At 40.7% G+C, this 13790-nt stretch overlaps 1 protein-coding gene across 1 annotated transcript; it reads right to left on the reverse strand.

Annotated features, from left to right (window-relative positions):
* Window positions 1-631: 631 nt before the first annotated feature.
* On the reverse strand, window positions 632-9134 carry IL1A (interleukin 1, alpha). The gene is made up of 6 exons (XM_012656774.1): window positions 9083-9134; window positions 8047-8095; window positions 6917-7139; window positions 5183-5356; window positions 3037-3158; window positions 632-826 (listed from the first exon to the last, which is right to left on the reverse strand). The coding sequence occupies exons 1-6, from the start codon at window positions 9127-9129 to the stop codon at window positions 632-634; spliced, it is 810 nt and encodes a 269-aa protein (XP_012512228.1). The 5' UTR covers window positions 9130-9134.
* Window positions 9135-13790: the final 4656 nt, after the last annotated feature.

The raw sequence follows: 13790 nt of genomic DNA on the forward strand, positions 1-13790 counted from the left end.
ATAAATACATATACACAAGAATAATAATTTAAAAATATTTCATGCATTATCTTCTTGAGGATTAGCTTCAAGAAGTATTTTACCAAAATGATCTCACTGATTGGCATAAAAAAATATTGAGGCAGGAAGGATATAGGTATTATTCCCTCCATTTTGAAAATGATAAAACCAAAGTCCCAGAAACTTACGCCATTTGATTTAAGATCCATCAACAGAAGGCAAACAGTTGGAATTAAATCTTAGGTCTATGGCTTCTCATTCCAAATGCTATTGTGTGTATTTCTTAGTTTTCTTATGCCTTAGTCAGCCCATCTGTAATACGGGTAGAGTCTTTTTGGTAGGAATAGTCAGTAGCCCTGGTTTTCCTAAGATTGTTATGAAGAATAATAACTAAAATGACTGGTACTGTGCAAAGTATGGGGTGTTCTTTAAATAACAAACAACATTGCCTGTTAGTGTTGGTTCCACTAGACCTTGCTGCTCTCTTACAAAGAGGGTAAACATTCATTTAGAATTACAAAGGCTAAGCACATGCTCAGCAAATGACTAAGAGTAAAGGACTGGACTTCTTCATGTACATGGTACATACAGACTGTCAACACTTTGTAAGTGGGCAGAATAAAAGCTAAGCCTAGCTTTCCAGTATCTGAAAGTCAGTCATGGAGGGTAGCCCCCTTGCCATGTGCACCACATTGTTTTGCTTTGTGGCAATAAACAACTGTGGTTGGGCAGCCGAGGTGAAGTAGTTCTTACTGCCGTGAGTTTCCCAGAAGAAGAGGATGTTGGTGTCATCACCTGTGATGGTTTTGGGAGTCTCCGGGATCTCCTATGAAAGGAGAACAGAATTCTGTTAGAGAACAAGCAGATGATAGAAAAAGAACTGAAGCTCAACGCCTTGGCATCTGGCCTTCGTGAGAAACGGCACTTTAGGACTATGGCTCTAACGTGATGACATAGGTTCTTCATTCATTTGTTCATTCAGCAAGCATTTATTAAATGCCTATTAGATGTATGACCCAGTCTATTCATAAGTGTTGATTTCCTCAGGTGATTGGACAGAGATCTAAGTTACTCATGAGGACTGCCAATGACAGCAGCACTAGCGTCTCACTGTATCCAGGCAGGTAAGTGTGAACATTGCTCATGTCCGGCTTTCAACATAGACATAAGGCATTTTGCATCAAATCTGAGCACTGGTGATTCTAAGCTTCCTAAATATGTTGACCTCCAAGTGTGCAAATCATACCTTTGGGAAAACAATTTAGCATTTAGATGACTTTATCTTTGTATTTAAGTCAACAGTTGAAGGTTAAACACATACACACACACACAACTTCCCAGGTTTATCAGTAGTTAAACCGTTTCAATACAATTTTTTTTGAAAATGTACTCTTCCTGTGAGTATGAATAGAATATAACAATACTTTCATGGAAAAATACTTTCATGGAAAAATAGATTTCAGATTCCAAGTTGAGATGCTTCTTTCCTATTCTTTTCAATCTAAAGAAAGTAAATATCCTTCTTGAGGTTTCCTTGGGGTTTCAAATGTCAGCAAGAATTTTATTTCCAAAACGTATTCCTCTCCTAGTTGTTCCAATCTCAGTAAATGCAGTTTCTCCTCTTCTCCTGTCAATTCCATCTCTAAAATATAGCCCAATTCTATTTCTTTCCACCTGTTTTCCTTACTTGCTCCACCCATGGCTGCTGTTATAACCTCCTAATTGGGTTCTCTGCTTTCTCTCTCTCCTTCCCTCTGATCTGTTCTCCATTTTAGGAAATATAAGTGAGGTTATGACACTGCACTGTATGAAACCACTTAATGGCTTTTCTTTGTAAAAAACGAAATCCAAATGCAAGCTCTGCAAGCACTAGCCACTGCATTTTTTTCCTCCTTCTCACAATGCCTCAGCTCCAAGACTGATTTTTCTGCTCCTTGAAGCTGGCCTTAAAGATCCTGAAGCTCTGGCAACCGGGTGCACTCAGACCCTCTGTTTAGAATGCCCACTCCACCTGCGCCACATGGCATGCTCCCTCCTATCAGCACCTCCCATCTCACAAGGAGCTCTCCCCTTGCCACACTGTCTAAATAGCATGCCCCCATTTTTCTCTGTCTTAGCACCCAATACATTTTCTTTGCAGCATCTTGTACTTTTTTGTTGGTTGTTTGGCTTGTCTAGTGCCTGTGTCCCCCAGAAGACTAAGTGCTATAATGCTAGGGGCTTTGACTCACCACTGCCCATACAGCTGTTGGCACTATGCTTGGAAAATAGAAGCCTCTCAATAAATAATGACTGTTGAATGAATTCATGAATGAAGCTACTGCCTTACTCTATAGATACAACTTTCATTTTGCTTGATCCAGTTAGAGAAGCATACACATCCACGTAAATTCTACCTGGGGATGGGAGGCCTTGGGTTATACATTTACTGAATAAGAGTCATCAGTGGAGAAAACATCTAAAGCTACAATGGGCATGCATGTGTGAGCCTGTATGTTTGAGGGGCACAGTGGTAGTGGAGGTGGGGCTGGGATAAAGGATAATGCTGGTGCCTCTGAAGAGGGAGAGGCACTGCAGTCAGCAAGCCTGGGTTTGAGTCTTGGCTCCTAGCTTTTTGCTTTGTGCGTATTGGCAGGTGATTAATCCTCTGTGATCTCAGTTGGCTTATTTGAGTTTCTTGGAGGCAGGCCCCACTGTCCTAATGCCTAATATCATGTAGGTCAGATAATAGCTGTCAGTAAAGATTGATGGAATCAATGGATGCCCTGGGATGGGAGGTGGGTAGGGTCATGCAGGGGAAGGGAAAAAAAAGGAAGCAGGCAATTTAGCTCTTGTTCACTCTTGCCACCTCCATTGTACTCTCACGGATCCTACCTAGGATTGCCTGAGCATGGGTGAGAAGCCAGGTGGGGTCGTGTGGGCAGGAGGTAGGGAGGGGAAAGGACAGTGCCACCCTGCTAGGGCCGGTGCCTACTGGGCTCTTTTACAAACGTATGAGATGTAAATGAGGGTAAGTGCAGACTAAGGACAACTGACCTTTAGTAATACAGGTTGGTCTTCATCTTGGGCACACACAAACAGTTGAGTTTTTGAGATTCTTAGAGTCACAGGAATTTTAGTATCATCTCTTGATCTATAACCATCCATGTCAAATTTCACTGGTGAAGAGAATAGCCAAAAAGAAAGTAAATCCATTGTGTTATTTTTATAAGATCAGTGCTTACGTAGACATTGTGTGTGTGTGTGTGTGGTTAGGTCCACGTCTATGGTGTGAATATCTGGAAGTCCAGAATGGGATTCTATACACCTGTGCATCCTTTCCAATGTCTGCCACATTTACCAGGCAGGTAAATACTTGGTTCTTAGACTTTCTATCTCGAATGAATGTATGGGAACCAAATATGTATTTGTTGAATCTCTTATAATTACATAGTGGGATAAAACCCTGCAATTTGTTAGATCAGGAGTTCGTAATGACTTAAAGCGGAGGGATTTAGGAAACTGATACATGTACATGTTGCTAGTGATACTGAAAAGTGGTTCAGTTTTCCTCAGAGAATGATGTTTAATAAAGCTGTAAAATTATTATGCCTACTGATCTGGAAGTTCCACTTTGGGATATGCTCCAAAGAAATAAATAGATAGGGAAAAAACAATAATGTCTATGAAGATATTTGCAACAGAGCTGTTTAGAACAAACCCAAGGGACCAGCACAGAAACATGGTTGAATACTCCAGTGCCATTAAAAATGGCAAATACATACATGATGTCAATATGTGGGAAGATTGTATGAAATAATATTAAGTAGGAACATAAAACACAAAATAATTTGTAAATGGTGTAGAATGGAAAGCATGTTAGCTGAAGTACTTCCAATCAGAAAAAGTCCTGCTTATTTATTGCACAGTTGCCTCATTGGATTTTTTTTTTTTTTTGGAAACATGGTGTTTCTCTGTCCCCCAGGCTGGAGTGCAGTGGCAACATCAGAGCTCACTGTGACGTCAAACTCCTGGCCTCAAGAGATCCTCCAGCCTTGGCCTCCCAATATGCTAGGATTATGGGTGTGAGCCACCACCCCTGGCCTCTCTTTGCATCTTTAAAAATAATTTTGTGTACTATTGATATGTCCTGAAGCTAAAACATGTCCACCATGGAAAATGGATCTGCGTGACAAAAGTTTTTGCACACTAAACTTCATCTTTTAGACTGTATTTGCAGCTTATTGGTTGTTTTGCCTCACAAACTATATTATCAAAGATAATAAAGGTCTTTCTAGTTTGGCATTATTTGTAAGTTTGATCAGCAGGCTTTGTAAAGAAAACTGATTGTTCTTCACTGGCTTTTGGGTAAATTTGAGTAAGTCATTTAAGATTTCTGAGAGTCAGTTTCCTCATCTTTAAAATCGAGGGTTAAAAATATCTGAAAGAATCAAGAAGATAGTAAATCAGCAGGCTTTGTACTTCACCTTGTGCTCTCAAAAATAGGAAATTTCTTTCTTGTAGAACTTCCAGATATAGCTGAAACTTCTGTCCTTGCCTGAGATTTTTTTTTTTTTAAGACATGGTCTCTCTCTATTGCCTGGGGTAGAGTGCGGTGGCATCATCAAAGCTGCAACCTCAACTCCTAGGCTCAAGTGATCCTCCTGCCTCAGCCTTCCAAAGTGCTAGGATTACAGGTGTGAGCCTGAGATTTTTTACCAGGAGTGATGTGCTTCAACCTATTCTGGAAGAATTGTGCAAACCAGGAATCTAAAGAAGTATATATATATATTTTTTTTTTTTTTTGAGACAGAGTCTTACTGAGTTGCCCGGGCTAGAGTGCCGTGGCGTCAACCTAGCTCACAGCAACCTCAGACTCCTGGGCTCAAGCAATCCTCCTGCCTCAGCCTCCCGAGTAGCTGGGACTACAGGCATGCGCCACCATGCCCGGCTAATTTTTTCTATATATTTTTAGCTGTCCAATTAATTTCTTTCTATTTTTAGTAGAGACGGGGTCTCGCTCTTGCTCAGGCTGGTCTCGAACTGCTGAGCTCAAACAATCCGCCCGCCTCGGCCTCCCAGAGTGCTAGGATTACAGGCGTGAACCACCGCGCCCAGCCAGAAGTATATTTTTTTGAAAGCAGAAAGCTTCAAATAAGTAAATAAATAAAAGGAGGGGAAGATGACAGAGTTCGCCATTTACCTGCATCGTCCTTATTATTTATTGCAGCAGCCCAGAGGTTCTCATCCGAGGGGGCTCGAACTATAGTTTGACTGAGGGAGTCATTCAGGGTGAACTGGTCTTTGATGACCCTCATAAAGCGGTAACTGATGTTGCTCAGGAAGTTGGAAGATGCTGACCTGGGCTCGATGATTCCTAAGACCATGATCATAAGTTCATATTACTGTCTACATATAAACGCAGATGATATATACACTTGAGTACAAGCATAGAAAGTAGTTCTGGAAGGGACGTTAAGAATGTTCCAATCCAGGTGAGCAAACACAGAGAAGTGAAATCACTCCATCAGCAGGAGAAATGATTCTAGGATTATCCTTGTGGTTATGTATTTGCTTCTTTTTAAACTTTGATTCCTCAGGAAACAGTTTTGTTGTTCTTTTTAAAAAAGAGATTATTGGTGCAACTTTCTCATTTTTCATTGTGTGGAGGTTTCTAAGTGACCAGGAAGACTACCAGTATTCCCCATCTATACTTTCAAATGAACTCACTCAGGAAAAAATGAATACACTAAAAATTATATATGTCACTCAGAGTGCAGGTCTACCACCTTTCTGGAAAGTGGTATGTATCAATAGCTTGACCAGTCCTCATGGCTGTCAGTACTTCTGTTTTTAGGAATCTATTCTAAGGAAATAAATGGCAACAGAAATGAAAATTTACTGATATAAATGTTCATTGTTGCATTACTTATACTGGCAAAAAATTAGCACTCTAAAATGTTCTTGATATTGCTGAGTGAAAAAAGCTAGATATAAAATTGGATATAGTGTGATCCTAATAATGTTAGACATGCTGTTTATGTGTGTATATGCATATAGAAAAGACTTTCAGAAATGTACCACAGTGCTGGCAGTGATAAACTCTGAGTGGCAATATATGCAATTTTTATTTTCTTATATTTTGTCACATTTTAAACCTTCTAGGTGGACATGTATTATTGCTTAGATGTTACCCTAAACACAGAAATATTAGGTTTATGTTTCATATGGAGGCTTGAACAGTAAAGCCATGGGTGAAAAACTGTGATTTTTGTAGTCAGATAGAACTGAATTAGATTTGAGGCTCTCTCACTTACAGATTGTGAGCCTTTGGGCAGGTCACTTATCTCAATGAGCTTAGTTTCCTCTCATGTAAAATGACAATGTAGTGTTGCTGTGACATTTAGAGTTAATTCAGCCATTAATAAATCAGTAGTGTTGGTAGTATTAATAAAGGTCATAGTAGTGATAGCAGTAGAAATAATAACAGCTAACATTTATCAGGTGCTTACTAGGTACCAGACATTATTCTTGTCCAGAAGTTTGGGAGTATTGACTCATTTAATCTTCACAAACCAATGAGGCAGGGACTCTGATTATCTCCATTTTACAGTAGAGGAAACTGAGGCACAGAAAGATGAAAATAACATGCCCAATGTGGGCACCCACTAACAGTATATAACTGCTTTCTCCTGAAAGAGTAAAAGTCACAGACCTTTACAATATGGCCCAGAGATGAGCCCATGAGCAAGTATTCTAGATTCAGGTCACTGCTAATCCCTCCCTGGTGGAGAAGGATAAAAATTAATTAGTTACCAGACTAATGCTTGGTTTCCCACCTGTTATTCTGACTCCAGGTTCTATTTTCTCCTATATGCTATTTTCCCAATTTACCTAAAACTGGAAAGCAAGGATATTATTGTGCTCGAGGCTTTACCTTCTTCTGAATTATTTGCAATGGCCTCCAGGTCATCATCAGTGACGTGTTGATTTAAACTCAATCGTCTCTTCTTCAGAACTTTCCCATTGTCCGCAACCACCACCACACTCTCCTTGAAGGTAAACTTGGATGTCTTAGAGGTTTCAAAGGTACTCAGAGACATAAATTGACCCATATAGTCTTTATGATGTGGGCTGTAGCTTGCATCATAGAAGGATTTCTGTGAGAAAAGACGATAGAAACTGAGAGGCTGTCCATGGCGTAGGAGCTACATTCAGCAGACTTAGTGAGAAGGATCTCCATTTTGGTCTTGGTTAACTCTCGTTTATCAGTCCTCTCTCCCTCCCCTCCTCTTTTGCTCCCTCTCACCTCCCCCTTCCTTCATTCCTTCCAGGATGAAGGGATGTGATTTCTTGGGAAGAATTTTCCATCCATTTGCATGCTCGAAAATGAGATGTTGTAACTAAATAGGTTAACGATGATCTTAGTGAGTGGTAGCCTTCCTATTAGTTCCCTCTTAGGAGCTTAAACATCTACTTGACAATGCTCAAAATATTTTAGAAATACACCTTTGGGTACAGCTTTTAAAGCCAGTACCAGAGATAGACAAGGCAGTACTTATACTGTCTATTTGTGGCCCCCAAACACAATAACACAGCTTGGTGAGTGGTTGCAGATTTCCCACTTTCCATTGTCTTGCTTCCTGTCCCTCAGCTTCATGGGCTATTGTGTTTGGAGGATGCCTTCTAACCTGTGATGTTGGTGTCAGAGAGGACAACCACAATGTATCACGTTAAGAGAGAGACTCCTGGTGAAATAGCCTGAAGAGGCTGTCCCAGGATGGGATAACTAACATCCTCATGAAACCTGGCCCAGGAGACTCCAGTTCTTGGGGATCTGGGATAGTTCTGCTCTATTCTGGGAAAAGCTGGTGAGGATGAAGAATATCATCAACTATTAGTTTAGAGAGGCAGATGGCCTCACTTATAATGAAGAAATGCAGGTCTCCTCTCTTCTAGTGAAGCTAAAACAAAAGCATCTAAGATTCAAGCCATTTCTCTTCTCTCGTGCTGAAGAACTACTGCATAAAGATACCAATCCCATAAGAATTACAGTCATTTGCTCACCTGAGTCAGAGAGAGATGGTCAATGGTGGAACTGTATTCTTCATTTTCACTGTCAAAATAAGATGATGAGAATGTAATACTGTTTGTTATTTCATTATGGTCCCTGGGCAACCTATTTTAATGACCATGTTAGCTTTGGATAACAACACGTGCGTGTGTGCACACACACACACACACACACACACACACAAACACATGGCCATTACTGGCATCTTTGAAAATTAAGGACTTCTATACATATACATACATACAGTAATTCACAGCTCACTAACATGGAATAGTAATCCGGACAGGCCTCGAACTTTATCTGGGCTTTAGCTATAACAATTGGGGTTGGCTAATAAATTGAAGAGCTTTGATTTCAGGGAAAAATACTAAGCTCCTTAAAAGAAAAGAAATATAATACTTTTGAAGCATCTCATTTTGATTTTAACCAAATTGATCATATGTTGCATATTGCTTTCATGTATTCACTAAGACAAATTTAATAATTCATACTTGGTAAAATATCCAGGCAACATTTTCACAGCCTAGTTTGTGTTAGTATAGATAAGAGGAATATCACGTTCCATAATTTCAACTTTTTGTTCATTTACATTTCTTCTATGTCTGAATGAGGTTGGACTGTGCATGTGTATTCACAGGCTCAAATTGCTGTGGAGCCATTTTCTCCTCCCAACTGAGATCGAGTTTTCCTGACAATGGATTCTCTCACAGTCTATTAAAACCTATTCCTGTATCAGAGCATGTTAACTCAACCGAGGCTGTCTAAGTTGGTGATGAAATTTGCACAGGACTCAGCAGACCTCAAAACTAATTTCTCCAAAATGGCTGTCTCCCTGCCAGTGTAATCTCAGTTTAACATGCTGGATGCTTAGTTTTCCTGGGTCTTCTCTGAACCTGCTCTGACTTCAGGGCTAGCGCATATCTCTAGAGCCTCTGCCTGGCTTCATGCTGGCCACTGTAATGCCTAGCTGGATTCTGATGAGCCTTGAACCCCTTGTTAAGTCACAGGAGATAGAATCTTATTTCTTACCTGTAACAGTTCTTCAAGTCTTCAAACAGGTCAGGGACTCTGGCCATCTTAACTTCTGCAACGGAGAACACCTGTGGCCGTCAGCTGAGACAGCCTCTGAACCAGACGCCTGCAAGGGGAGACATGTCCACTTTGTGCTTCTTGAGAAAATTCATTGAATGACTTAGTCCACCCATAGCATTTCCCCCATTCTTCTTCTCACCCTCTTGAATTATTTTTATATGCATCTGCCTCCTCTATCAGATCGTACGCTTCTTTCAGAATGTTTTATTTATCTTGGCATTCCTTATGTGCCGAATCCAACGTGTTGCATATAGTAGGTATTCAATGAAAGTTGGAATCAGTTAAAAAATAACCCCACAAGAATAAGGTATTTGCCTTACACAGATGCTAGAGAGAGACAGAGTTGGAAATGTTCAATTTTCTCCTAATAATTGTTGGTAGTAGAGATTTCTTCCCAAGGGAAGGCTCAGTTGTACCCACTGATGCCTTCACAGGAAGCTAGTTCTTCCGTTCCCCAGCTTCCCATCAGTAAAAAGAGCAAATCATTTTCTGAAATCGGACTGTGATTCTAGCTCACACACCAAACCAGGGAGAGAAAAGAAAAGAAAGAAGGGAGAGGCTGTCGTTTTAGAGAAGGCAGGCAGTCTGAGAGAAAACAGCTGAGGAGAAAAACAAAAAAGTACTTGAAAAGCCAGAGATGTGATAAGGATAATACCTTTGCTGACTCAAGTGTTGATGAAATGACTCCCTCTCTGGCTGGAAGCTTCAGCCTGAGTCAGGCTTCTTCGCCCTTTTGTAATTGTCCTGGGTAGGCGTGGCCACAAGCGAGTTGCGTCACGGGGAATTCACAGGGAATAATTCTGGTTTGTTCAGAATTTTAATTTCTATGTTTGTTTAACTTGATACTGGCTACAATAATGAAGATGGCACATGTGATAGTATTGTTTACAGATATTCCAGGGGTTATTGATGGCTTTGCTCTATACTATTATAAACATGTATTAGAAAAAGGGAAGAAGAGCAGGAAACTTATCAAGTTTCTAAAGACATGTAGCGGAGGAGGAAGGGAGAAATCCTGAAATCAGAAGTATAGGCGCCTAGATTTGGAGAGAAGCTTAGTGGCTGTAGCTTGTGTTTTGGTTTAATTTGTTGATTATGCCCATGGGCTGAGTGTGAATTGGTGGAACACTGGCTGCCCCTGGCGATTTAATGGATGGCATTTGAGGGAAAATGAGCCATCTTTTCAGAGGAGGGAGGTTTGCTTGAATAAGACATAAATCACTCTGAGTTTGGGGTGACAACCTCCTGGTGAGGGCAGGGTAGAGGAGAGAAAAGTGATATCTGATCACAAAAAGTGATCCTCTTATTGCTCCGTGTATCGTCAACACATTTCCTACTGAGGTGACAGAGCTTCAGCAGAGAAGTCTCAACCCTAGTCATGTTAAGAAAATTGGCCCTCTATTAGAGCCCAGAGAGAAGTCTGCTCTTCTCTAGCATAAACCCAAGGTGTGTAAGGGCAACTGTGGACTCCAGGAGGCACGGGCAAGGTCCCAGCCAGAAGCCAGTACCTAAATTTGGGAATGGAGGTTGGGAGAGAGGAGGAGGGCATGGATTCTTACATATGAGACTGCACCAGTGTTGCCTGGTCATTATTATTAAAGACTTTCTCAATTTCCCAAGGCCAGCCTGGTTCAGGAGCTAGAACACCAGAGTCTTAGCAAACAAATGTTTCAGGTTTCCTCACTGGAGTTTAAGCCACATAAATTTTAAATAAAGGAAATGAGCCAGGCATGGTGGCATACACCTATAGTCTCAGCTACTCAGGAGGCTGAGGTGGAGGATCGCTTGAGCCCAGGTGTTGGAGGCTGTAGTGAGCTATGATTGTGCCACCTTACTCCAGCCTGGGAAATGTAGTGAGACCCCATCTCTAAAAAGAAAGGAAGGAAGGAAGGAAGGAAATGGATGGAGGAAGAGGGTAGAGGAGAGAAAAAAGGTAAAGAGAAAAATGAGACACTGAAACATGGTATAAACAAGCAAAAAAGCATGGAACTGGGAGTAAAGTGGCTTGTGTGAGTTGGATGAAGTATTCTCTCCAGTCCTGTTTAACTCTAAAACATGGCATTGGTTATATGATGATAAAGGCTATTTCATGGGCAAAATCTCTGACTCTGATTCTAATGCTCAGTCTAGTTTCTCCTAGACATAGACTTGGTGTTATAATAGCGATAACAAGAGCCACAGAAGTAACCAGCATCCTGGACCTAGGCAACGTAAGTGTAGGACCAGACTGGGGCAGAAGCGTGGGTGTCGTATGAACAATGATGGCAGCCAACTCTCTACATTTCTGTTTACCTTGGTTCCCCTTCAGGCATCAGTCCGGGTCCCTTCCTCTGCCTTCTGGGGATCTTGGGAGGACTATTACTAAGAAACAATTGCAAAGCACATTGTGAATGTTGCTGCTATGGAGATGCAGCTAAACAAAAATAATAACAATACTAATGATGGCTTCAGTCACTTGGGAACCCATATAGTCATTACCGTAATACCTTAGTTCACCGACGAAAATATTGTTCTTATGAAAATATTGGTTTGAAAACTTCAACAGGGAGGACATTTTCAGGTGAAGGCCGCCATTGAAACTCTGAAGATGGTTAGTTTCTGGGAACAATACTTAGCACCTCTTTGGTAATCCAGGAAAACACCCTTGGTTCTACCGTCAGTGGCAACACCCATCCTGTCCCCATCTTCATTCATCTGTTGTAGAGAATTCCCCAAATGTGGTTGTTGAATTTCTTAAGGAGAGTTTGGTTGAGAAACAGCCAATTTGGGTTAAAGGATCATTCAAACTTTTTCTTCACATGACCTTCTTGAAAATGGGTTTTTAAAGGAAGAATCTTTAAAGAAAGGTCCTTGCATTGCTTTGGGGAGCCTGCTTTTCTGGGAGTGTGAACAAAGTTTTCCCAGACCATCCCTTCTAGGGAAGGGGGAGAGAAACATACTGGGGAGGATTCTACTGGGGCCAGGGGTTGTGTGTGCTGGGGACTATCCCGTGACAGGAACTTTGGGTGGCTTCAGGCACCCATCTCTCAACTCGGAGGAGGCCTTAAAAATCTTTCTTGAGTCATTGTCACTTAAATTATTCAGAAAAAAGTTACTGTGCACTTATTCTGTGCCATGGGTTTTGCTAAGAATCAGCACTTTTCTTTCATGATCCACAAAATGAGATATGCGAGATGAGATGATATATGTTGGCAGATGAGTGGACACACTTTATGAGATCAGAGCTTGTGGGTTCAAAGAATCATGGTGATGCTTTTCATGGTACAATTGCTTTAGGTGACCAACCCAAGGTCACAAAACTGAATTTGAACTTAAGTTTCTGATTCTAAGCCCAATCTTCTCTTTCCACTGCATATAAATGCTTGAGTCCCTTATCACCAACAATGCCAGGTGACAGGGCTGAAATTGATCATCCTTAAGGTCCTTCACACCTCAGACACCTTATCATTTAGTGATTCTAGGATCCTTGTAACAAAAAAAAAAGAAAGAAAGAAAGAAAAAGTTTGAAATATCTCCCCTCCCCTCTCCTCCAGTGAAATCTCATTTTATTCTGTGATATACAGGAACAGAGTGAAGGTGGCTGAGTACATGGTCATCGGTGGAGTCTGGTCTTTCCATTGTACCATGAAGATAGGAAACATCTGTTAACATCTTTGGAGCCAACTTTAAAATTGTTGAATGTAGCTGAGTCAGACAGAATCACTTGAATGCAGAGAAAAACACGAATCTTCCCTGTGAATTTTCAGGGGGATGTAATTATTTCTTTTCAGGTGGTATAAAACCTCTTCAGAGCAATAAACATACATAACCCATCACATACAGAGACAATTGAGCCTTTAGTCTCAACTCATGCCCTATTTAGTTATAATCTGCTTTTGAATTCCATGACAATTAGGGAGAAGGAGGAAAGAACTTAACATAACAGCCGGCCACATTCAAGGCATTATAGTACAGTATCTCACTGAATCCTCTCATCGAACCTGTGAGGTAGGCATTCTTATCACATTTTACAGAGAGGAAGTCAAGATCTGGAGAGATTAAGCAATCTGCCTGAGGTTGCAAGCTTACTAAATGGGATCCAGACATGGGCATGTACATTCCATCAACCATAAGGACTTCTCTTTTCTTTAGTATAGCTGCTTTCTTTCCTCGGTTATTTTAAATTAATTTTTAATTCTTCTGCTTTGTTTTAGTCTGTTGAAGGTTCTAGAATTATATATTAGAGAAGGATGCACATTGGAGATCATCTAGTTTAAACTCTTACTTTTATAAAAGGGGAAACAGGCTACAGGGGAAGTATGGTCCCAAGGTCACATGGAGAATTCATATGAAAGTGGGAAGTAAAATTACAACTCACTGTTCCTTGAATTATAGTTCAAAATCTCCTACTACTTAGTGACCCTGGCCCTTCAGTGAAGAGGGGATAAATGAAAAAATAATCCAATGGCTTCTTATCTTTAAATAAAAAAAGAGTTACAAAGAATGAAACCTCATTAAGTGAGCAAAACCAGCTATGGTTCCTGCTCTCTGGAAAGCTGACATTGAAGATCTTCATCAATAATTTCCTAAATGAGTAGATAATTATTAACTGAGATAAGTACAGTAAGGGCATGTAACAGAGGCATTAGTCTTAGAGTGGGAGTGG

This window comes from Propithecus coquereli, unplaced genomic scaffold (assembly GCF_000956105.1).
Source record: "Propithecus coquereli isolate 6110/MARCELLA unplaced genomic scaffold, Pcoq_1.0 Scaffold519, whole genome shotgun sequence".
Lineage (NCBI taxonomy): Eukaryota > Metazoa > Chordata > Mammalia > Primates > Indriidae > Propithecus > Propithecus coquereli.